This window comes from Hoplias malabaricus, chromosome 18 (genome assembly GCF_029633855.1).
Source record: "Hoplias malabaricus isolate fHopMal1 chromosome 18, fHopMal1.hap1, whole genome shotgun sequence".
Lineage (NCBI taxonomy): Eukaryota > Metazoa > Chordata > Actinopteri > Characiformes > Erythrinidae > Hoplias > Hoplias malabaricus.
This window is the reverse complement of record NC_089817.1, coordinates 13747258-13771020: the sequence shown is the minus strand read 5'-3', so window position 1 is coordinate 13771020 and position 23763 is coordinate 13747258. Positions and strand designations below refer to the sequence as shown.

The 23763-nt window shown below is 38.0% G+C and overlaps 1 protein-coding gene across 1 annotated transcript in view; it reads left to right on the top strand.

Annotated features, from left to right (window-relative positions):
- Positions 1-23763, top strand: part of pknox2 (pbx/knotted 1 homeobox 2) — a 100944-nt gene that overhangs the window by 54886 nt on the left and 22295 nt on the right. The window contains exons 3-4 of the mRNA XM_066651252.1: positions 13658-13766; positions 20061-20197. Of these exons, the coding sequence (XP_066507349.1) occupies positions 13680-13766; positions 20061-20197 (224 nt within the window). The 5' untranslated portion in view covers positions 13658-13679. The remainder of the gene's footprint in view (positions 1-13657; positions 13767-20060; positions 20198-23763) is intronic.

Here is a 23763-nt window from a genome sequence, read left to right as displayed (position 1 = left end):
CAATGCTGCATAAAATACATTCTGACATTATAACAATACCAATTATTCATTCATTCATTCATTCATTCATCCATTCATATTCTGTAACTGATTTATCCTGTTCAAGTCACAGTGAGTCCAGAGCCCACCTGGAATTCCTGGGCACAAGACAGGGTGCCAGTCCATCACAGGGCATCACACACTCGCACATATGGACTTGCACACTTTTGAAAACCTAGTCCACCTACCTAACATGTTTTTGGACTTTGAATATGTATTGTTTTGGACCTGGAGGTAACCCACACAGGCAGAGGGAGAACACACCAAAATCCTCACACCCCAGGCAAGGCTTGAACCCCAAACCCTAGAACGCTAGAGCTGAGTGTCAGTGACATTACCTGTTGCACCACCAATTATTATCAATTCTGCGCATTCTAAATCTCTTTTATACACATTTGTGGCCAAAAAAACAAAAAACAAAAACAAAAAAACAAACAAAAAAAATACATATAGCATTTGTCTAGTAGCTTACAGCAAGTTGGCGCCACACATCCATGTTAAATTTATAAGTACTCCAGCCGGATCTACTTTTTGAATGGTGCACAACATATAATGGAGTTTTTGGTATGTAATACCGCAAACATCCTATGTGGCCCTCAGGAAAATACAGATATGAACCTTTAAGTGTCAGAATCATTCAATGCTGTATCGGCTTGTAAGTGTGTTGGGGACATGTTGACGTCTATTGTTGCCGTAATCTGTCCATCTGCGCAGGAGCACATACAAAGAAGGCAGCTCTTGACAGATGTGAAATTTGGCTTGGGGACTGAGAGAGGGGGTCTGTGCATGATAAACAAGCTCCATAAACACTAAAGCTACATCCTGCTGTACTCTGCCTCTGCTGTGTTTACAAAAACATCATGCAAGTTCCAGTCAAGTTTTGAGTCTCTAAGGTAGGGGTGTGTGTTGAGATTTTAATTTTTAATGGATGAGTCTTAGTGGATTCTCCAGTTTTTTTAATTGTTTTTTTATGGATGTTATTTAGTTAAGTCTCATTTTTATCTGCAGGCAAAAGTGAACTCTGAAAGCTTTTAAAAACATTTTTTTATTGTCTGTAGAACAAGGGCAAAGTGTCTTGATCAAAATACCTGAAACATGTGGAGTGATAATAATGCCCCCATGTGGGGAACCTTCACTCTGCTTAACAGAGCCAGCCCTAGTAATAACAACCTAAGATCTATTTTGAAAAATAAATAAATAATAAAATAAAAAAGGTTTGTCAAACTTGTCAAAATTGTCAAATTGTCAAAATAATATTGTGCTCAGTCTCTGCAGCGCCCCCTCTGGTTGAATATAGGCATGGATGACGTGTAACATGATGACCCATCACAATCTAGAAATCAGTCAACCAATGTTACTGCCCCCTGATGACATCCACCTATGCCAAAAAATATCTGAATTATACAAGCCTAGCGTGAGGGAGATTTTTGGTTGATTAGTTGATTTAGTTGATTGTTTAGTCTGTTTATGGTCCCTCAAACTTTTAAGTATTTTTCAAAGTTGGAGGGATGGAGTTAGCTGAGACCAGTGGGGAGCAGTTACTCTTTAAAAGGAAAGAGGTCCCAGATCCCTGACCTCAACCCCACTGAACGTCTTTGGAATAAATTGGGCCAGATTCACATCAGTGCCAAGCCTCACAAATGCTCTTTTGACTGAATGGGCATAATTCCTAAAGACACACTCCAAAGTCTTGTGGGAAGATTTCCCAGAAGTGCTGGTGAGGGGAAGGAGGTTCAACTTCATATTAAGCCCCATGGATTTAGAATAGGATGCCTAACTTGCTCATATGAGTGTGCTAGTCAGGTGTCCAAAAACTTTGGGCCATAAAGTGCTTATGTTTGACTAGGAGGAGACATAAGTTAATTTAAAAACCATAAAATAAACTTTCCCAATCTAAAACAATGTTGATGTTTTGTATTATCACCTTTTAAATTATGTTCTTCTGAAATATAATACTCCTCATAAATGACCTCCCCTAAGCTTTGATATGGCCTACAACAAGACAATCACAATAGCATTTAGGAGCTCTAATATACTTCTAAATCAGCGAAGCAATAACCTCAGTTGCGCTGTTAGGCATTATTTTCACCTTATTGTAAGAAACAATAAAGAACAGAACATGTTATCTCTTATTGGAAACTGTATCACCTTTCTTTGTGGATAGTGATGTGTTTTATGGGTGTTTTCCATTTTTCCACTGCAGTTGGGCACATGAAACTCAGCCTCTTTCATCTCAGAGTAACAGGGTTCTAATTTCATGGCTGTGCTCTAGTGGAAAACCTTCATAGAGCAGTGTTGTACTAACTTTGTAAGGCATAGTTGAAGTTTTTGACATTTGTTAAGTTGGCGGACAGAAAAACTGCATCAAGGTGGGCTGTGTGGTGAATCTAAAGCGTGTGACAAAATTCACCAGCATGGTGTTATTTTCAAACCTATTTTGGCCTAAAAGCACGTTGGCGCTAAGACCTTATCAGGGCTGCTCTTAATCGCAAAGTCAAGTATAACATATTTTTGTCAATTCAGGCAGACATAACGTCTCTGACTTTTTTGAGAGGGATTTTGAACAATATCACCCCTGAAAATATAACTCCCAGTTGCTAATGAAACTAATTTACAGGTATAATACAGCAGCAAACAACTAATTTCAATATAAAGGAATAGTGAAGTAAAGTCTCCCTGAGCAGAGAATGAAGTCACAACCTCTGTGTGTGTTGTTCTCTGCTCTTTGTTTTTATAGCTGTTTAGGCAACACATGCATGTTTGTCCCAATCTGTGGAAATGTTGGCCCTTCCATGTTTTGTTTTGCTGTCCCCAAGAGACAAGACAGTGACATATGCTCAGGTGAAAGCGAGCAGACAAACAATCCTATACTGAAAAAAAACCACACTCTTCAGCTGAGAAAGCCTCTGACAAATAAGTTAAAACTGCTCTGCTGTGCTCATTTGTGGTTAGTGGCTGCTTACTCTGGGCACTGTGCTGAGAAAAAAATGGGAGGGCAATACATGACTGAAGGGAATGGCATGGTGAATACGAAGCATTTGTTTTGGTCTGAGTTGCTGGTGCTCTCAGAGTGTGACATCTAGTCATTGAATGTCATATCTATCAACTTTAATTATCATAGCTATTAACTATTATAACTATTCATTTATTTTAATTATTATGATATAGTGTTGTTGTTGATGATTATTGTAATGAGAATAAATTAACATTAATGTAGTTGTGAATTATTGTTGGTGCATTTATGCAATGCTATTATGAAATAGTCATTATGCTGTAGCTTACCTCTCATTTTAAAGGGGATATGAAGAAATCATCTGATTGGATATAGGCTAACCATGCCTTTTAACAAATTATTCCATTTAAGCCAAATTATTTTTAGATATGTACCCCGCTACCAGATTTATGCATATAACCTGGTCACTAAATTATCAGACTACACTTCTTCTGTGCCCACACAAAGAACTTTGAATTTCTTACTATGATGTAATTTCCTTCAGACTTCAAACCTGTATCATGTAACAGTTTTATACACAATATATCCCAATGCTTCAACTGTGCACAGACAGCTTATATATTCTACTCTGAAAACATGAAATGGGATGCTCTGGAACTTGCTAACCTATGTCATTGCCAATTGTAAGGAAGAAGGGTATTTTCTGCATTTTCTAGAGTGACTGATCTCTGTTCAGTAACTTTAGGATTAGTTAGACTGGCATTTTTGCTCATGGTCTAATCGTTATGCTGCAGTATCTGATCTCATGGTTCTTTAGTTGAATGCCATGAAATCCTCACAGATTCCAAGATTTAATGTTAACGCAGTACAGAAGAAAAAAACCACACCCATTAATAACCCTTATTTTTTATGTTCTGTAAAGTATGTTTAGACTCACAGATGGGAGATAAAGATTGTGTTGTTTAGTTATTCTGGTCATTTTTGTTTATTGTTGTTGTTGCTGGTAAATTTCAAACGCAAAGAGCTGCGATGCATTCGCTGAGTCACATTTACACATAGATACATACACATACACACACACACACACACTGTTTATACTAAGCCGTTGGTCCATGGTTCTTGTCGATAGCTGTTCTCGGCGAGACGCTTGTCTGAAAGATCTGTACTGATCAGACAAGCTAACGATTACAGCTGAAGGGTCAGGTGACACTGGGTTATTGACCAGAGTCCACATGGCCAAGCAAGTTGTACTCTTTTGTATGGGGCTGATTTTGGCTCTATGTTTAATCCCTATAAATTCACTGACCTGCGAATGAGTCCAGATATATATAAATAAATAAATAAAAATAATCAGTGCTTTTGCACAGTTATCCATCAATAATAAGTCAATAATAAATCGTTGGACAAGGACTGACATGAAGTAGAAATGTATCGCAAACATTTGGTTCAGTTCAGAGCCCTGAATAGACACTTAAAGTGAAGGTTATTTATTAGCCTTTGTCTTGAACATATGCAGTTTTTTTATGCCAACAATTGTTAAAACTGAAAGTATGGACAGAAAGTGATCTGATGGACAGAAAATTACCTGTGTATATTGATTCTCTCTTATGCCCTGCCCCCCATGTCTCCTGTGTAACCCCCCACCATGATATGTATCCAGTGACATTGCAAAACACTGTCTAAATCAAAATGCAGGCTTTGGTAACCACAACAATGCCTGTGTTAATGTTAAATGTTATTTACTCATAGTATTCACATTTTTCAATGTTGTCATTTTTTGGGGACTAAACACAGCTCTGCCCCCCCAATTTCAGACAGTTCTTGTGCCAGCCACCAATCCAAGGTAGGCTGAACCTTTTTATAAGTCCATGGTATGTTTCCGAGTTGTCGTTGTGAGTCAGATATAAATAAATGCAATCTTTACTGCAACTTGCCGATATTACAAATGGCGTTTTTGTGTATGCATTTCATCATGATTTTCTCTGGCCATTCAGTGCTCTTGAATGTTTACACGGCACGTTTAGTCCTTGCTAGGAACCACGCTTGCAACCATGATTGAGCAGGTACTACAAAGTACCCATTTCCACATACCACGTAACAGCAGAGCGGAGTACATTAATGACCATGAAAACGCCATTGCAGTGTTATTTATCTGATGTGGACAGTTTAACATTGACCTACTTTCCTTTATGTTTCTAATATCAGAAAAATGAAAAAGAATGAAATGGTTGTTTTGACTGGAAATGAAATAAACCAACAGTGGTCTGACTGCACTGCACACTGTTTGAAGATAACAACAGTTTTAGGAACCTTTCAGAGGAACATTTTAAGAGTGTGAAACCCTGATGCCTTCTTCTCAGAGTGATTACATGAGTACACGAACCACAGATGTTGTCTTTACAGTCGTGTAATGTGAGCAAAACCATCCAAAATCCAGGGTGATGCTGAGAAACTCTTTATGAAGATGGTGGGATGGTTCAGTGTGACGAGGCCGCCCTTAGCGCTGTGTTGCTGAGACATAAACACAAGGCAAGGAAAAGTCGGTTAGACAGCCTTCCAGAGACTTTAATGTCATTCACAACACTCTGATTAGGCACCAAATTTCCTCCCTTCGCTCCACATTCATGAGCCTTTGATGTCGTTCACTGCATAATTCTGCCTTTCTTCCCCTCTTTTATTTCCCTTTCTTCATGCGCTCGGTGGCAGAATTAACAGCCAAAGCGATTTTATGCAGAAAGCATGTTGTATATAGAGGTTCTCCTGCAGTAATATCCTGTGCTTCCCTGCAGCGATGTGCTATCTCCAGCCCTGTGTGTGTATGTGTGTGTGAATGTGTGTGATGTAGTAATTAGCAGTGTGTGTTGAGTAAGGGGGGTCTTGGGGGGTGAAGAGTGCTTGCTCTCATTGTATGCACGCCTGTTTCGCCCATTAGGTGAATGGCGAGTGTGAGAGATACCTGCTGTGTGTCAGTGGATGGGGCTCGATATGTTGTTATCGATCAAATGCAATAAGATCAATAGGCTGCATGTTAAATCTGAGGGAGCCATGATGCATTTTAAAAGAGCACAGTACCTTTCACCCGCAGAGGCCTCAGGGTGACCTTGGAGAGGTCTCAGTTCATTACAGAGGGGGCGTGTTTATCAAAGGTGGGTAGTGTAGCCTACATTTATGCCCAAGTTTTGATAATTTTAGGAAACCATTACAGCATGAAATTAAACTCAAAACATGAATCAGGAGCTAATTGTTAAAGTCTAAAATCTACTTAAGTATTTTTTTAACTCTTAACTTAAATGTAAATGTAGTTAATGGCTACCTTCCTTTGATGTTTATGTCATAATCACAGTCAATTCTTAAGTAACAGTAAATTTACACCAAAAACAAAAAAGCAAACAAACAAAAACAGTTTCTATAGTTACTGCTGGATTGCAATGTGTTATTCATGATCAGCCAATAAATTAAAACAACCACTGTACATTTATAAGCATTTTGTAGTACAATTACAGTCTGTAGCCCCCTTTGAGTTTATAGTTTATTTGACTGTGGCTGTCCTGACCATTGATAAACAGGGTGAAAGGGGGCTAACAAAGTATGCAGAGCAACAGAGAGATTACAGTCTTTAATTGAGCCCTTGTAATCTTGAGCCAAATACTGCCCATCTCCACTGCTAAACTGGACAAGCAAGCCATGCTCTACACACACACACACACATATATGTATATATATATATATTTAAGTTTGAAGGGATCAACTTTACAACTACCAAAGTGCACCTGTATGGTCAGTGAAGCTGATGAAATGGACAGTGTGTGTACAAATGAGGAGGTGATTTTAGGTTATAGCTCATCAGTGTACATTAAATCACTGTTTCAATGTAATTAATGCACATACATAATGAATTGCCTGGTTATGTAATGAATTACATTTGCATTTGGTTTGCACCTTTGTATTTTCATTGTTTTAATACAGCTGAAATGAAAGACATTCTCCAATTAAAATAAGACTTAACACAGCAATAACTCTACACTGTAGAGCCCCAGAGAGGCTGAAGATAAGAAAAAAAGTTACAATAAGGCAACTGATTGTAGGTTCTGTGCAGGTTTTCTTTCTTTGTGAACACACTTCCATAATCTAGTCCCAAAATGTAAACATTGTATATATCATGCACTGATTTTATCTGGATTTTGGTTTTTTAATTGTTTCCCACAGTACGAATAACGAAAGTTGTATAAAATATCTAGAAAATTGCATTTGCTGCTAAGGATTTAAGAGAGTAAATCATTTTGAAGAAATTCTGCTGCTCCATTCATTATGAAATATTTACACAATGTCCAGAGCAGGCTTTTCAAATAGTAATTTGAAAATGTAATCAAAAATAATGTTGAGATTTTGATATCAACAATATTTACGTCTTTGTCTATGTATGTGCTGCCTGTCACTGTGCCAATGTGTGTGTATGTGTGTGTGTGTGTGTGTGTGTGTGTGTGTGAGGTTGCTGCATACTGCTGCTGTGGTGTTAGGTAGTGCGTTACTCGAGGGAGCGAGACTTGAGAGGCCTCCTAAAATACTGTGCAATAATTGGAATTGCTTTATCTTTAGTCTCATCAATTAATGTGCAATTTTCCATTTAATTACCAACTCGCTCGCAAAATTTGCAATTAAAATGAGGCGAGATAACAGCGAAGATGCCTTTCGGCTGATAGCACTTGGAATGAGAACACAGGGCTTAGTGTGTAATCAGTATACAAATCACACATACACACAACATCCTCAATTTGTATGATTTGGACGAGCTTCATAAAATATGTAATACCGAGCCAGAATCTAATTTGTGCTGGAAAATTCTCCACATTTCTACAAAGTCCTACATGAAACAGTTAGAGTACAGGGGTGCTGATGGTGTTTATGATAATAATGACCCCAAATCCTTCTGCCTATGTGTGTGTCTGTGTGTGTGTATGTGTGTGTGTGTGTGTGTTCATACAAGTGTGCATAGAGCGATGTCTTGAAATAGCTGCTGGTTTGTGTTGGCCTCCTCTGTCCTTTTTCCACATATGGCTGCCAGGATGAGTGTGTGTGAGAGAGAGAGAAAAAGACAGACTAGCAGACAGACAGACAGACAGACACAGTCTTTCCTGTCCCTCTCTGTGACCTGTTTGTCTGTCTGCTGTGTAGGGAGAGAAAGATATGTCTGGCAGATTTTTTTTTTGCCTGCTCTCAAGCCTTCATTGTAGAACGTTCCCAGCGTGAGTTGTCCTTTTTTGTCATTTTCTTTTATTGTTGTTTTGATAAATCAATTCGGAATATGTTATGAATGTCAGAGATGGCACAGTATCAGTACTTACAAGGAAACCTTGCTCTTATCAGTTACTATTGTTATTATTAGCCTATAGCTCTTTTTTGTTTGAAATTATACCGTTTAAAACCTCACGTCACATCACACACAGTGGGAGTGCTATTTCAGGCTTGATTTGTTATAGTACTGGATGGTATTTATAGTTATTATTTTATTTTTCTCACTAATATTCACTCCAGTATTTTCTATCATTTCTTATAGGTATAGCCTTCTTGAGACATTCCAGATCACAGCATCAATGCAGGAACTGCATGTACTATTAAAGAAAAGAGACCAAAAGAGTTATGGAAACCTATAAACTACAGTCTGTGTAGAGTAATGGCATTAACTGCATAAAGATTGGTACATGGTTATTTAAACATTTACTTAATTATTAATTCTTCCTGCTGCCATGCAGTTTTTTTTCACATGCAGGCTATACTTGAATGGCATCATAATGTACATAGGTAGGCACACAAGTATAATATGCTTTTGTTAACACTCAGTTTCTACCTTTGGCTTGATCAAACAAAATCAAGAGTGCCACACAGTGTCATTGTTGCAAAGCACCACCCTGTCCCCCATTGTCATTTCCATTGTTTAAACCTTCACCTCAGTCAAGTTCATTATGTACTTCAGATACAAAAATGAAAAAATGTTGCCAGTTTCACAGTGATTCGTTTAATTACGTGAGTGAATGCTATGATCCTGGGTGTCCCTATGCCCAAATCATTTACTACTCCCCCATAGTGCTTAACATATATTTTTTTTATTCTGACAGGATTGTAATAAGTACAGCTTGCTTACAATCCTAAGATAAACTAAACAGTAAGGTGTTAGGCCTGTCACAATAGCAATTTTTGCTCAGTGTCAGAAATAACTGTGATTATAATAATTATATTATTGTCATATAAAAAGTATTGCATGCCACCAGATATAATGATAATATATTAGGTGTACCATAGGTTACAATACATTTTAAAGCATATACTTTTTTTTTTACATATAAGTTTAATTTAAAAATTACAAGCCATTTTATTGTAACTGTAAAAAAATAATATTAATGAGAACAGAACAAATCAATGCACATGATTTTTCAGGGTCTTTTTTTCTTGATGGAACCCATAACGATTGCAGTGATGAATAAATACTTATTCTTTAGGTTATATTTTGTTGAATACAATCACTATTGTCATTTATCTTACTATGCATCAGTTACAATAAAATGACAAACAAGCATGAGGATGTTTGAATTTTGAATTGTATATATATGTGTGTGTTACACAAAAAACACTGGAACTTGAATATAATAAATGTTGAAATGTCTTAAAATAAATAAAACATGAGTAAACTAAACCCACTGTCATCAAACAGATCGACATATCGAGCCGAGATTAAAAACTCCAGAGTAAACTAGAAAAGAGCACAGAGCAATTGGTCAGAATATTGATGAGAATGATTCTTATGTAAATAAAAATGCATGAAAACACACTTGGAAATATTTGAATAAATGCACAAATCATTGCGCAAACATCAATATATTATACAGTTAGTCAAAAATGTAGATTTCATGACAGGCCTCAGATGTGTACTGTATAATGTGAATGTAGCAAGTTGTGAGTTTTTTTGCAGTATCATTGGCAGTATCACTTGGCTTTACTGCAGCTATGCATTACCTTCCCCTCAGCTGCACTGTAAAACACACAGATCTGTGTATTACTCATGTTCTTTGACAGTAATTGAAGAGACAGACAGCCACAGGCACTTTCAGAGCCTACGGAGTTCCAGTAGACTCGGCTCGTGGGAGAACATGAGAGCAGCTTTCTGAAAACTATATAGGTCATAATTTATTTTAAAGAGATGTAGCTTTGATGTGATTACAGGAAGAAAATAGATCTCACACTCTGTGGGAAAGGCTGTAATTTTGCAGTTCATTCCGTTGACCTGTTCTGGTGTAATAGCACGTATGATTAGTCAGCACTGTAACAGTCAGCTTCCAGTTCTCTGCGAATAGGACTGCACTGTGCAAACAAATAAACCCCACTGCAAATGAACCGTATACCGTAATTACAGCATCAAGTATTATGACAGTTTCACTGTATCAGTATCTGATATTCCCCTGTAACATACAATATTTACAGCCAAAGGTCTGTAATCACTTAGTCATCCAACATTTCTTCTGGAATCAAGGGTATTACTAGTAGTTTGTCCTCACTTTACTGAAGGAACATCCTCTCCTTTTCTAGAAGGCTTTACACAGCATGTTGGAACATTGCTGAACATTGCTGCAAGATTGCTCTGACTCATGAACACCACTCCAACTCATCCCAAAGGCACTGAATGGTGCTCCATCACCCCAGAATGACTTGTATCTCTACAGCCAGTGCTCGACATTGAGCATGGTGACCTTAGACTCACACATCTGCTCTAGAGTGTCCTAATGCACTTCATACTTTTCTGTAGGGTGTGTGTATGTTTACAATTGAATGTCCACAATGGATGTAAATATCATTTGCAAACAACTTTACATACAAAATAAGAGAATTAGAAGCGGAATGTTTTTAATGAAACTTGAGCGTTAAAGACAATGTCTAAAATTGTGGGTTAGTTTGTTTGCATTCAGAAGCTCAGAAGAAAAACGACTGTAAATTTTTGTTCACTTTTTGATTTACCACAGAAACTTGTTTGTAACTCCAGTTGTTTAGTTTTGAAGCATGCAGTTAACAGTCTCTAGAATCCAGATTGTTTTCCTACGTAAATAATCTGAAACAGCAAAAATAAGTCAGTCTTACCTACTTATGGAGCAGGAATGAAGCAATATCCTCATCTCTTTTCATGATTTTCAATGTTTGGAGGAGTCTTTGAGTTTCCCTGCTGTAAGTAGAGAGAGAGGAAGCCTAGCATGTCTGACCGAGCCACTTTTTTTTTTCGTAAACACATTTGAATGGTTTCCTGTATACAAACAGACAGGAGAACTAGCAAATGTTGAGGATACATCCTCTGAATTTTATAAAAAGTGTTTTTTGATTACAATCATGAACGTCGCCTTTGTGTATAGCAGGGGAACTGTAGTAAGCTGTAGTCATTTCCACACCCAACTCACATGAAGGTTATGATTCATTCTCTTTGGAAATATATTTATTCATGTGTTGAATGTGGATTGAGGTGTTTGTCTGTGTCAGAGATTATTGTTTTAAAGCTGATGCGGTCACTGGATACCGTTCTGTAAGCAGACAGTGAATTATGGCCTAATGGATTTGTGGCTGCGTCCTCAGACTGAGGCTTGACGTTGTGTATGTGTTTAAGGAGTGTCTGTGTTTATTTGTACGACACTGAACTGTATTTAATGAGTGAGGCAAAGACACTTTGTTTTATGGAAAGATCAATACGGCACGCAGAGACCCCTGGTCTTCAAACGGAGGAGTGTGAGCAGTGTTTACTTCACAATCAGAACACACACACACACACACACACTATAACACTTCAGAGACACAGAGGTATGGAATTCTGGGATGTGAGAGGAGAAGAAGAAGTGAAGAAGTAGTATATCTGTTTTTCTGCTCAAATTCAATGATTTGTTCATTTATTCATTCATTCATTCATTCATTCATTCATTCATTCATTCATTCATTCATTAGTTTGCTCATTTATTCATTCATTTTATTCAACAGTAAAATTAATCTTGTTGGTTCCCTCATTTACTTCATCATTCATGCATTCATTCACTCATTCAGTTATCCTTTTCTTCAATTCTTCATATATATATATATATATATATATATATATATATATATATATATATATTCATTCAAGCAGTGCTGCCCCCAAAATATTTTTAAATCATTTTTTATACTTTAATAACTTCAGACACTGAAAACATATAGTGTCGGAATGAAAAAAAATAATTACAGCAGCTATTATTCATTGGACAATGATTCCAGACTTTTGAATGTCAGGGTTTATACATGTTGGTGGATATCAGACAGGTTGTAATGCTGTGGTCATGTTCATGTTAGTAATTGTCTGTACAGTTACACTGTATTACTGAATGTGTGAGTTTGGCAGGGGGTCCTTGGGGCTGTGGGGGGGTGGGGTTCTGATGTGGCATCTTGGGCCCAATTATCTGCAATAGGGACATCCCAGCGTGCCCCATCCCCTGAGTCTGTCCTGCCCACACATGGCATCAAATACCCCTCTAACACACGGCTAATGAGCTCCTGATTGGCTTTGGTGCTGTTGCTCTGTTTACCTGTAGAAAACACTCATTTAAGGTGGATCTTCAATATACAGCAGCTTCTTGAGTTTTTTTTTTTTTGTGGATTGGCAGTCTGTTCCCTGCTCATATTTTAGGATGGTTTCAGATGTGTTTGATAAGTGTGATGACAGCTCTGTTTGATAAATCACTCCCACAGTGAAGCTACAGTTCTGATATAAACTTGAGCAACACTTGGTTTCAGAAGTTGTCCTTCTGATTTCACAGGTGTAATTTCCAAGGAGGTTTTGAAATAATTGAAATAATGCAATATATACAGAATTACAGTAAATCACTGTAAAAAAATAAGACTGGAGCATTTAAGTGTAGGGTCATGAAAAGAAGGTTATGGGTGGTCAGTTAGTGTGTTATTTAGCTCTAGTTGGCAAACCGATTATTTAGGTTATTTAGTTTTTAGTGGGTTTCACCTCTCAGTTGTGGACACTGGATATTTTTAGGGGTTTGTTTTGAGAGTGTGTGCGTGTCTGAGAGGGAAAAGAGTGTCTTCAAACTCTTCTTTAGGTACAGCATCACCTACTGGTCGCTACCTTATTGCATCTGCCTTTTTAAACGTCTCTTGGTCACAAGAAGAGAGAGAGAGAGAGAGAGAGAGAGAGAGAGAGAGAGAGAGAGAGAGAGTTAATAATAATAAATTAAGCACTTTCTTGGCCAGTCAGTTACAAATTCACACACACATTAGTACTGAAGACACAGTCACAAGTGTGAACTCTGCGACAGACTCAGGGACCAGAGTGTTAGGGGTCAGCAGTGATTTCCCCATGCTCTTACTCAGCCTGGATGATTTTCTCTACAGTGTATTTTTTAAAAACACATTTGAATCCTTTTTGACAGCAGATTATTTGGAAAAGATTTATAATTGAATTAAATCAGTGTGAGGTCAGAGATTTACACAGACATGTATTGCTGCTGTTGGAAAGAACCTTGTGTTTTTTTAACTAATGTAATAATAAAGTACTAGTTTTGGCTTTGAGAAACTATTCCCAGGGAGGTGTTCAAAAGCAGATTTGTCCAGCATTTGTTATTGCCTGTAACACTCTGTGTGTTGCTTTGCCTCTTGCAGGGTCTCCATGTGAAGCTCTCCCATGATGCAACATGTGCCTCCAGCACCAGCACTGACAATGATGGCCACACAGAGCGTCCCTCCACCGTCCTATCAAGAGAGCCAACAGGTCAGTCAGCAAACACACAGGGAGTACCCAATATCCAAATGGTAAACAGACAATAAGCAAAAGCAAACGCCATGAACCTATCCATCATTATAAAGTAAAGTTTTGGATTATGAGGAACAACAGTGAGACTCAGGAACCAGAACTTCACATAAAGATGGCAATGAACCTCAGACTTTATTTATTTCAATAGCAGTCTTCTGTCACGGTGAAAGCAAGAAATGAGGCATAGGAGTAATTACAGGGATTTGGAATTTTTATGAAAACAAGGACTCACAGACTAAATGAACAAACAAGCGAAAACGGAACTAAATGTGAAGAGAGAAGGTAACAAAGCTAAATATATCCTGAAAAATAAACAAACAAAACAACAAGGCAGAAAGACCTACAACAGAGGAAACAGAACACACAGGAACGTAGAGTAAACAGATACTAAACAATGCCAATGGACAACAAGACAACTAAAGTAATGACAGAGGAGAACACAATTAAATTATCTTGACAAACTAAACTCACAATAAACTAAGTCACTAATGGAAAGTAGGGGAAATCTGTAAACAACGATAAGCATAAAACAGATTGAGAAGGGTATAAAACAGAGAGCAGCCAGGACACAAAATGAAGAGACAGAAATGATCAAACAACAAAAGACCATAGTAACAAAAGAACAGGACCAGTAACTCACAAAGACTAGAGAACAGGACTAGATATACAAAGGGACAGACTGAGGAACCTTGAGAACAAACAATAAACAAAGAATCCATGAACACAGATACTGATAGAACATAAACACGAAAGAAAAACAGAAAACAAAGAGGAGAAAAGTATGAGTAGTGTCTAATCCTGATATCATCATACCGCACGGTATTCTGAGAGATAATAATAATAATAATAATAAGAAGAAGAAGAAGAACTAAAAAGCAAATAAATAAAATAATTAAAAATAATAATATTAAACAAGAAAATAATTACAATGAATATATAATGTACAAAATGGCAATGTAATCCTAAGTTTGAATTTAAATTTCACATTCATGCATGAAAGTTTGAGCTTGCATAATCACATAAAAAGTTTAATTCATATTTTGAAATACATTTTCATTTAAATAAACATATTCATATAGCATATACATTTCAGTGTAAATGAAATATCAGTAGAAGTCTATAAAATCACAAATGTAAATGGAATTCCTGAATTTGAATTTGAATTGCATGTATTACATGCATGTATGGGTGTGAAATTGAAATTCAACTTAGGATTTGCATATGGTGGTTGGTGTGGTACAGTAGTAACACCATTGTCTCACATGTGTGAGACCTGGGTTCGATTGCAGGTCTGTTCTACACCAATATGAGTCCTTGGGCAAGACTCCTAATACTGCATTGGCCTACCTGTAATACCAATAACCTTGTAAGTCGCTCTGGATAAGAACGTCTGCCAAATGCCTTAAATGTAAATTGCATTTTCATTTTACTTTTGCAACTGATTTAATTTCATAGGGGGAGAGGGTTTTAAAATCAGTTCTAAATCTAAAAACTTGATACTGTAAGTTCAGTACAGAGCCCATATAAATGAGAATAACAATAATTACAGTAAGTCTGTTGGTAACGCATGCATTAACTTCTATATCACTATGCACAGAAAAGGCTGAAGACTAGTAACATTGTTGCCTGTAAATGGCTGATTTACTGACATAATTTAGATGATGTTCTGAGCTAAATACAGAGTCTGGCAGGACACCAAAGTTTCTAACTTGGGATTTCAAAACTTCAGACACAGCCAATCATCAGCATATTCTGGAAGATTGTAGAGCCAAAGCTTGAAATCGTGGCCACAGATGGCTGAGGGATGACCTGGGATTAAACTTGTGATCTTCCAACGATAGAGATTTGCGCAACTTGGGACCCTCTATCTGGTAGATTTTTTAAAGTGAAAATATGCTGGCACATGCTTTACTAAGCATCAGATTTTTATTTTTTTTATAATAATAAAAAAAAACATGCGTGTGCCTTAACAATTGCACAGGCTACATATTTTATTATACTCCCCCCCCTAAAATGTACAGAAGATGGATACGGACAAATATGTCACTTGACCAGGTGTACCCAAACTTTTGCATACAACAGGACAGGCAGAGTTACTACAGTCAGGTATGGCCTGAAGTCAACTCAGGTGATCATCTCAGGTTCCTTGTCCTCCAAGCATGTGGGGAGGGATACACATTGAGGGGAACTTCAGCAGGGTGCCTCCTCCACCCTGTCCAACTGGTGCATCCCTCAACCCTGAGGATTAGTGCCAGGGGAAAGGAAAGCAGCGCAGCGGCGGAGACATGCAAATGAGAGCTAGTTAAGTGTGAAGAAGCTAATTTATTTCCCATTTGAGGCTAGGATTAAGACTTCCAGCCCCCAGGAACCCCCCTTCAACCCCCCACCCCCACCCACACCCACACCCCAAAGCCAGAGGGATAAGGGGGAGGGGTCTTGCTTTCAGAGCCTCGTCAGGAGGAAAAGAAAGAAAGAGGGCAGGAAGGAACCAGAGAGAGCAGAGGAAGAAGCAAGAGAGCGATGTAAACAAGCAAATAATGCATGGTAAACAGATTTCTGCGCATCCACGCGCTGTATTGACAAAGGGCGGGAAAGGGCAGGGCTTCCATACCGGAGATTTATGTGATGACTAAGACGGGGGAAGAGTACATGCTAAATTTGACCTACATTAAAATTAAGGGGTTGACTGCTGCAAATTAGCTTCTACAATTTAATTACACCATATGCCACTGTCAACGGTGTTAAGTCGTCAATACAGGAGACATCATCAGTGCGTTACCTTCTGTCATCCCTCTATGCTTCAGAAAATGATAATAACATCTGGTTTCTAATTTTCTTCTCAACAAAACACAAGAAATCCAACTGAAATACATAAAAAACTATATGGCCAACATTTCTGGACAATGTCTTATGAACTCAGAAGTACGAATAGAGGGCTGGTTCTCCATGCCGTACATACTCTACTTGAATGTACATGGCTCTACTTGCTTTTTAGCTCCTGGTTTTCAACTACAATGACAACCATATTTGAAATGTAGCTGGTGATGATGCAAAACACCTTCTCTAACGTGAACTGCAGACTTTGAAAACTACAGCTGCTACAGTAGCATTATGCATTGTTTACACATCGTGTATTTATGTGTTGTTGTCGTTTTTGGGATTTTTCATTTCATCAGTCACCAATTCATTGAGCGTTTGAACCCCTTTAAAAGACCATGATGTTATTTTCCAATCTGCATTTGTGAGTAGGATTAAAACACATGTGAAGAGAAGCCTTTTGAAGAGAAGATTTTGTCTGATCTTGTTGTGATTAACAAGTCTCTCTGACACTCTCCTAGCTGAGCAAGGTTTACATGTCAGGTTCAGTCCCTGGGACAATGAGTGAACAGGTATTAAATGACGACCTGGTTCCATGTAACAGGTAAAAAAATTTGCGTAACAGAAAAGCAAAAAATGTAGAGTAGGTACCATACAGTGGATAAGCACCATAAGTAGGGATTACACTAGATGTTCTAGCTTTTCTGTGAAGATTTGCTGACATTCATTCACAACAACCTCTACAAACATTTGCATAAATACACCACAAAGCAAGTCCATTTAAGATGCAACAAAGCTTGGACTTTTGCCCAAACTGTTCCTTATGTTCGTAGTATGTGGAGTCTTGTAATATTGTTGGAAAGGCAGTGATTTTGTAGCATATACACATTTTGAACATTGGTGATTGTGGAAGTAGAACTCTGGACCTCTTCCAGGTCTTGGGTCATATGTTTCTCCACAAGGATGCTGTTATTCATCACAGTACAGAGCATGTTAGTGTCAGGAATAATTTTAAAAAGTACATTCTGTCTACTGTGGTAAAGATATCAATAAGAGATGTGGACTTGTTCCCACTGAAAGGAATCCTGCGATACATAGTGTATAAAGCTGGACTTTGTGAGGTTAGGAGATTGTTGTGTTCAGATGAGTTGTAGTAGTTGGAAGCAAGATAACTTAAATAATTTTAAGGAAGTTACATCTGCAGTAAAGGCAGAAGCTTAAGGGATCTTATATAAGGTCCGCAAGAAATGAAGAACCACAGATAACCTTAAGCATTGACCTCAGAACCACAAGGAACCTCAAGCAGTGACCTTAAGGAATATATATATATATATATTAATAAATATTATATATATCTTCTAATATATCTTCAAATATATATATATATATATATAGGATCTTGAAGATAAAATAACCTGATAGTATATAGAACCGCAAGACATCAGGGGAGAAAAACACCAAGGTGTCATACTTCTCATTAAACCTTAGCAGAAGACCTCATGTAAGTAAGATCCTCAGGGAACTTTAAGGAAGGAAGAACATTAGGAAGATAAGATAAGATTAAAAAAAGATAAGATAAGATGGCATTTTACTGATCCCAAAGGAAACTGCAGAATTTAAAGGAGGAAGGAAAGGAAAAGAACCTCAAGGAACCTAATAGAAGGACCTCAAACAAGGCAGAACATCAGTTAATCATAAATAAAGACCTGAAGGATGGAGGACACTCAGAAATGTTTTAGGAAGAACTCAAGAATGGAAGAATTATGAGAGCCTTAAGGAATGGTCTCCATAAAAAAGAATTCCAAGGACCCTTAAAATAAGATCATTGGGTCCTCATAATTCAATTTTCCTCAAACTATAACTTATCTAAGGAACAAAAGCATGTTTCAGGAATGAGTCCCCAGTTGTTTTGATTGTGTGATTGCACCATATTTATTCAATTTCTTATCTCAATCCCAATCCGAAAACTGCTATTGCCAGCTGAATCTGGTGAATAACTCTAACAAGAACAGTTTGGCTTCATGGACTCAAGTTTGTTATAAAAGACGTCCTTACAGGTTTGAAACTGAGTTGCTTCTAAGCTACAATCTGATAAGAGAACCATGACTGGCTGCTAGCCAGAAAACAACATGCTGGGTAGTATTTCCATCCTAGGATTTCTCGGGTAAGTCAGCAGCACAAGCTTTATGTTTTGCCTTACTAATGCTAAAGAAACATTTTCCTAAGGAAGGGATATATGTAAAGGGATATATGTGTAATCCTAGACCAGCACTTTCTTCATGAAATGCTTAATGTCTGTTTCACATCTTTACCACAATTCAGCAAACTGGATAACAACACCTTCAGAAATGTGAAATTTGGAGCCAGTTTTATGAATTATTGGATGGATTATTTAAAACGTTCGTTAAAACGAACCAAATCTCTATTGATACCCTTCATTTGAAAGAAAAGTTCGATCGGCTGTTCTTAAATCTGTGTGTGTGAGGAGGGTGTTTTTAACAGAGTTAGTCAAAAGTCGCAGGACACCCTTGCATCTGAAGATCACAGCAAGTTTGAAACATGGCCATCTTGAAAGCTGCCATATTGGATTAAGGGCAAGTTATTCAAATGGGAATAAAAGGAAAAGCCCAAGGAATAAAACAGTGTCCTGTGACTTTTTGACCCTATATAACACCACACACACACAAACACTCACACACACACACACACACAAATATATATGATATCTAATGGATATCTTCTCATTCAATGTTTTTCTCTTTGTTTTGTATTATTTTCTACATTGTAAATGAATATGGAAGACATTTAAACCATGAAGGAACACATATGGAATTATGTAGTAAACAAAAAATTGTTAAACAAACCAGAATATGTTTTTTACTTTAGATTCTTCAAAGTAGCCACCTTTTGCTTTGATTACAGCTTTGCACACTCCTGCCGTTCTCTCAATCAGCTTCATGAGGTCGTCACCTGGAATGGTTTTCAATGAACAGCTGGTGCTTTGTCAAGAGTTAATTAGTTAACCGCTCGCCTTCTTAATGTGTTTGAGACCATAACTTGGGTTGTGCAGAGGTAGGGGCTGGTACACAGTTCTATACACTGAATAGCCCTATTCCAATAATGACTAATGAGAAGATGTGTCCAAACTTTTGACTGATACTATATATACATTCATTCAGTTATATTCCAACTTTAACATCATATTCCTCAGGATACAGTTTTGTACACCTCCTCTCATGACTCAGATTGGGGGTGGGTTGACTGGCTTAGACTTGACACTTTTGAGGAAGAGAATGTAGTTCAGGATGTCAGCAGGGCTTCCCTGGGGCTAAGTGTGTCTTCCCTTCTAGAGTGTGACCGCTTGTTCTTACCCTGATCTTTAGGCAGTATGTAGTATAGTTGGAAGATGTTACATGTATTTCTTGTCTCCTCCAGATGACGGGCACCACGCAGCAGAACTCCAAGGCCCAGCAGGTCCACATATCTGCATCAGCAGCAGCAGCGGCCACTCCGGTCAGTGTGACCCTTGACCCACAGGCCCAGCTGGAGTCAGACAAACGGGCTGTTTACAGGTCAGTTATTTTCAGAGTCAGTTTATATACAGTGATACATCGAAAGTATTATTATTATTTTTTTTTAATTGAATGTTTTTTTTCACAATATGTAGTGTCAATTTTAATTTGTTTTATGTTTTACTACAGGTTATATTTATTTTTATATATTTGAATGTATTTATTTATTTATTTATGTTGCATGAAATTAAATCATCCAAAATTAAAATCTGAGATGTTGCTTAAATTCTTTTTCTGAATGTAGAACACTTTGATGTAAACAAAGCAAATTAATTTTTTTTTTCATATCTTTATTTCCTGTTCTCTCCTAGTTTCCATTTGTCTTTGTTGTGAGCTTAGTTCATCATCCCTTTGACTTATTTTGCTCTGTCATTAATTTAGTTGCCTTGTTTTCCCTTGTTTTTGTGAAGTATTAATTTACACTACGTTCTGTGTGTCCTGTTTCATCTGTTAGTGTTTCTGTCCATTTACTTTGTTTTGTTTGTTTATTTCTTCAGTATATATTTATCCGTGTTTCCTTCCCTTTAGCTTGTTTTATTGTGTGATTCCTTGTTTTAATAAAACTCTCGCATCTCAGCACTTACTCCTCCTCCTTGTTCCTTGCTTCGGCAGTGACAATGGAAAAGAAATTAGAAAGAAAAAAGAAGAATTAAGACTTCATCTATTAACAGCAGACATTATTAATGTGCTAACTCTGACAGTCTTAGAAAAGACCTCAAAACATTATGGCAGTATTGCAAAAGTAATAACCTTTAGTTATTGGTTTCCATGTACTAGATAAACACCATATTCAACTTCATGGTCATAATCCAGTTTGACATCCACAAGTACCTATGCGTACAGAAGCTGGAGCATATATCATTGTTTGGTACATGTAAATTACTTTATTAGTGTGAGTAGCGGCAATCATCTCACTGAATCTGCAGTGGTGCAGTTTTAGAAATGTGTCTCCAAGGTCCCGCCTCCAAACAGAAAATTAAGATTTTAATTGGTTATGCCTCTGAGTCAGACTATCGGCCGGTTTGCGCCTACAGGTCAGTGCTAGGAGCGGTTCTAGAGCAGTTCAGGGGGAGTTTTTCTTTTCCTAATGACCCATTTAAAAGAAACCACAAAGTGGTGCAGCATCGCCCTAGTATTTCTAAAGGTGGTGGGTCAAATGCCTATTTGGCCCCATGCTTCGGGTGGCCCTGACTTTGGAATATTTACATAAATGTGAAATCCTCAATCTACTCTTCATTCTGGCAAATGTTGTAAATGTGAAACACTATCTAATGGTCATGATTTATGTTAGGACACTTTATATTTGTTAAATGTCTCATCTGAAGCATTTCTTACTGCTGCTAGCAGACAGTTTACTTGTCAGAATCTGAATAGTTTAGTAAAAAGACGTGTCATTCAGTGTGGTTTGGTGTAATATGGTTCATTGTAGAGACTCAGATCTCTTTACAGTGATGGTGCTGGAAACCAGGGGTCAACATAAATACAGCCATTGTATTTACTGTCCAAACCGGCCAGTGACTTTTGAGTTTTTCCTGTGTTTTAGGTATAAACTAGGAATAGAAATTAAATTTCAAACTGAATTCACTTTGAAATGCATCTCAATAACTTGTTTGCAACTCCTCATGCCAGTGACATGATTCCAGATTTCAGTAGCATAATTATTGCACCATCACTTTTGGAGGCCTAGTGCCACCCCCGTCCAAAGCAAGACCATTTCTGACTATAGTGTTCATTAATTTATCACTAGAACCAAGATGTCATCAGATCATTGAATTGAAGTCTCAAAAAGTGCCTGTTTTCCACAGTTTGCTTTTATTTTTCATGAAGCCTTTTATTATTTACTTTAGGTTTATAACTAGGCAAACTAAGCAATGGAATCCAAATATCTCAAGGGCTTGTGGTGTGGAAAGTTGTAGTTTTGAAGACTGATTATACATGATTTGCAGAATGATAAATATCTCAAAGTTACATACACCACAGATAGATACATACGATCTGAGGAATGGTGTGTTTGCATCAGACATATTTTCTTTCTCAAATTCAGTTCAATAATGCATACCAGGCTGATGTTTTTGTAGTTATGGGTTCTTTTTTTAACCCTTTAAGCCCCAGTTCATTACAGGACAGTGGTTCGTTGGCTGCTGCATAAATTGTGTTCTGTCTGTGATACTGTGTGTGTGTGTGTGTGTGTGTGTGTGTGTGTGTGTGTGTGTGTGTGCGTGCGTGCCCTGCATGGTGTGTGGCTGCTTTGGCGGAGTGTGGAGCTGGCTGTGATTAGCAGTGTGTGGCAGTGCTGCAGTAGTGGCGGCAGCCCCTCAGGCAAGTGTGTGAAGGCCTGGGCAGGCCTGAGGCTGGATCTCTCGGCTCCTCTAGAGACACAGCAAAGCCTTTGATGTGAGCAGCCTGCCTGAGGCAGCCTGCAGGCGCACACACACACACACACACACACACACATGCACACATATTGAGCCTAGATGCATATTCTCACTCCCACATGTACATGCACACACATGCACAAAGCCCAATCTTATATTACTCTCTCACCTGAAACTCCCATATGAAGACACACACACACACACACACACACACACACACACACACACACACACACACACGCATACACACACAAACACATAAACATATTCAGGTTAGATGCATACACACACCCACATACACACACTAAAACACTTGCGTATAGTCTCTCTCTTTGGAAACACCTATAGGCATTTTTGTGGGTGAAACTGTAAAGTATTTCAATAATGCATTTCTGTAACAAAGCATTGTAACATATTACAGTATAAATTCGTGTACTATTTCTACAGTAACAGATTTGCATATATTTAGCCCTTTATCACAGCAGCATGCATTAAGCACAAGTTTGAATGTGAAGGAGTCCCAAACTCACCTGAGCAGGTGACTGTGAGGAGTTTGGTGTGTTCTCCCTGTGTCTGTGTGGGTTTCCTCCGGGTGCTCCAGTTTCCTCCCACGGTCCGAATACCCATGTTGGTAGGTGGATTGGTGGCTCAAAAGTGTCCATAGGTGTGAATGTGTGAGTGACTGTGTGAGTGTATTTCGCCCTTTGAAGACTGGCGCCCCCTCCAGGGTGTGTTCCTACCTTGCGTCCAGTGATTCTGGGTAGATTCCGGACCCACTGTGACCCTGAACTGGATAAGCGGTTACAGATAATGAATGAATGAATGAATTAATATTTTCTTCCCAAATATTTGTCATTACTAATTCCACCTGTCAGTGACTCACCTCTGATGGCAGCCTTGGGAGGGCATGGACATGGAAATGCTGTCTCTGAGACATGTGAAACCAACCCACTGCTTCTTTTCAAACAGCCACTATTGCAACATCACAGCTTCATGCACTAAATATGGACTCCAGGCCTCAGATGGGAATTGGATAGGTCAAAATAATTTAAGTAATTAATAATTTATATTTGTTTGCAATTTTCTGAGTATGTGTCCCAACAATGATTGAGTAGATATAACCTCACACATGCCCAAGTAGGAGCTAATCTTCAAACACTTGATCTCATACCCTCACATTTGTCTGTCACA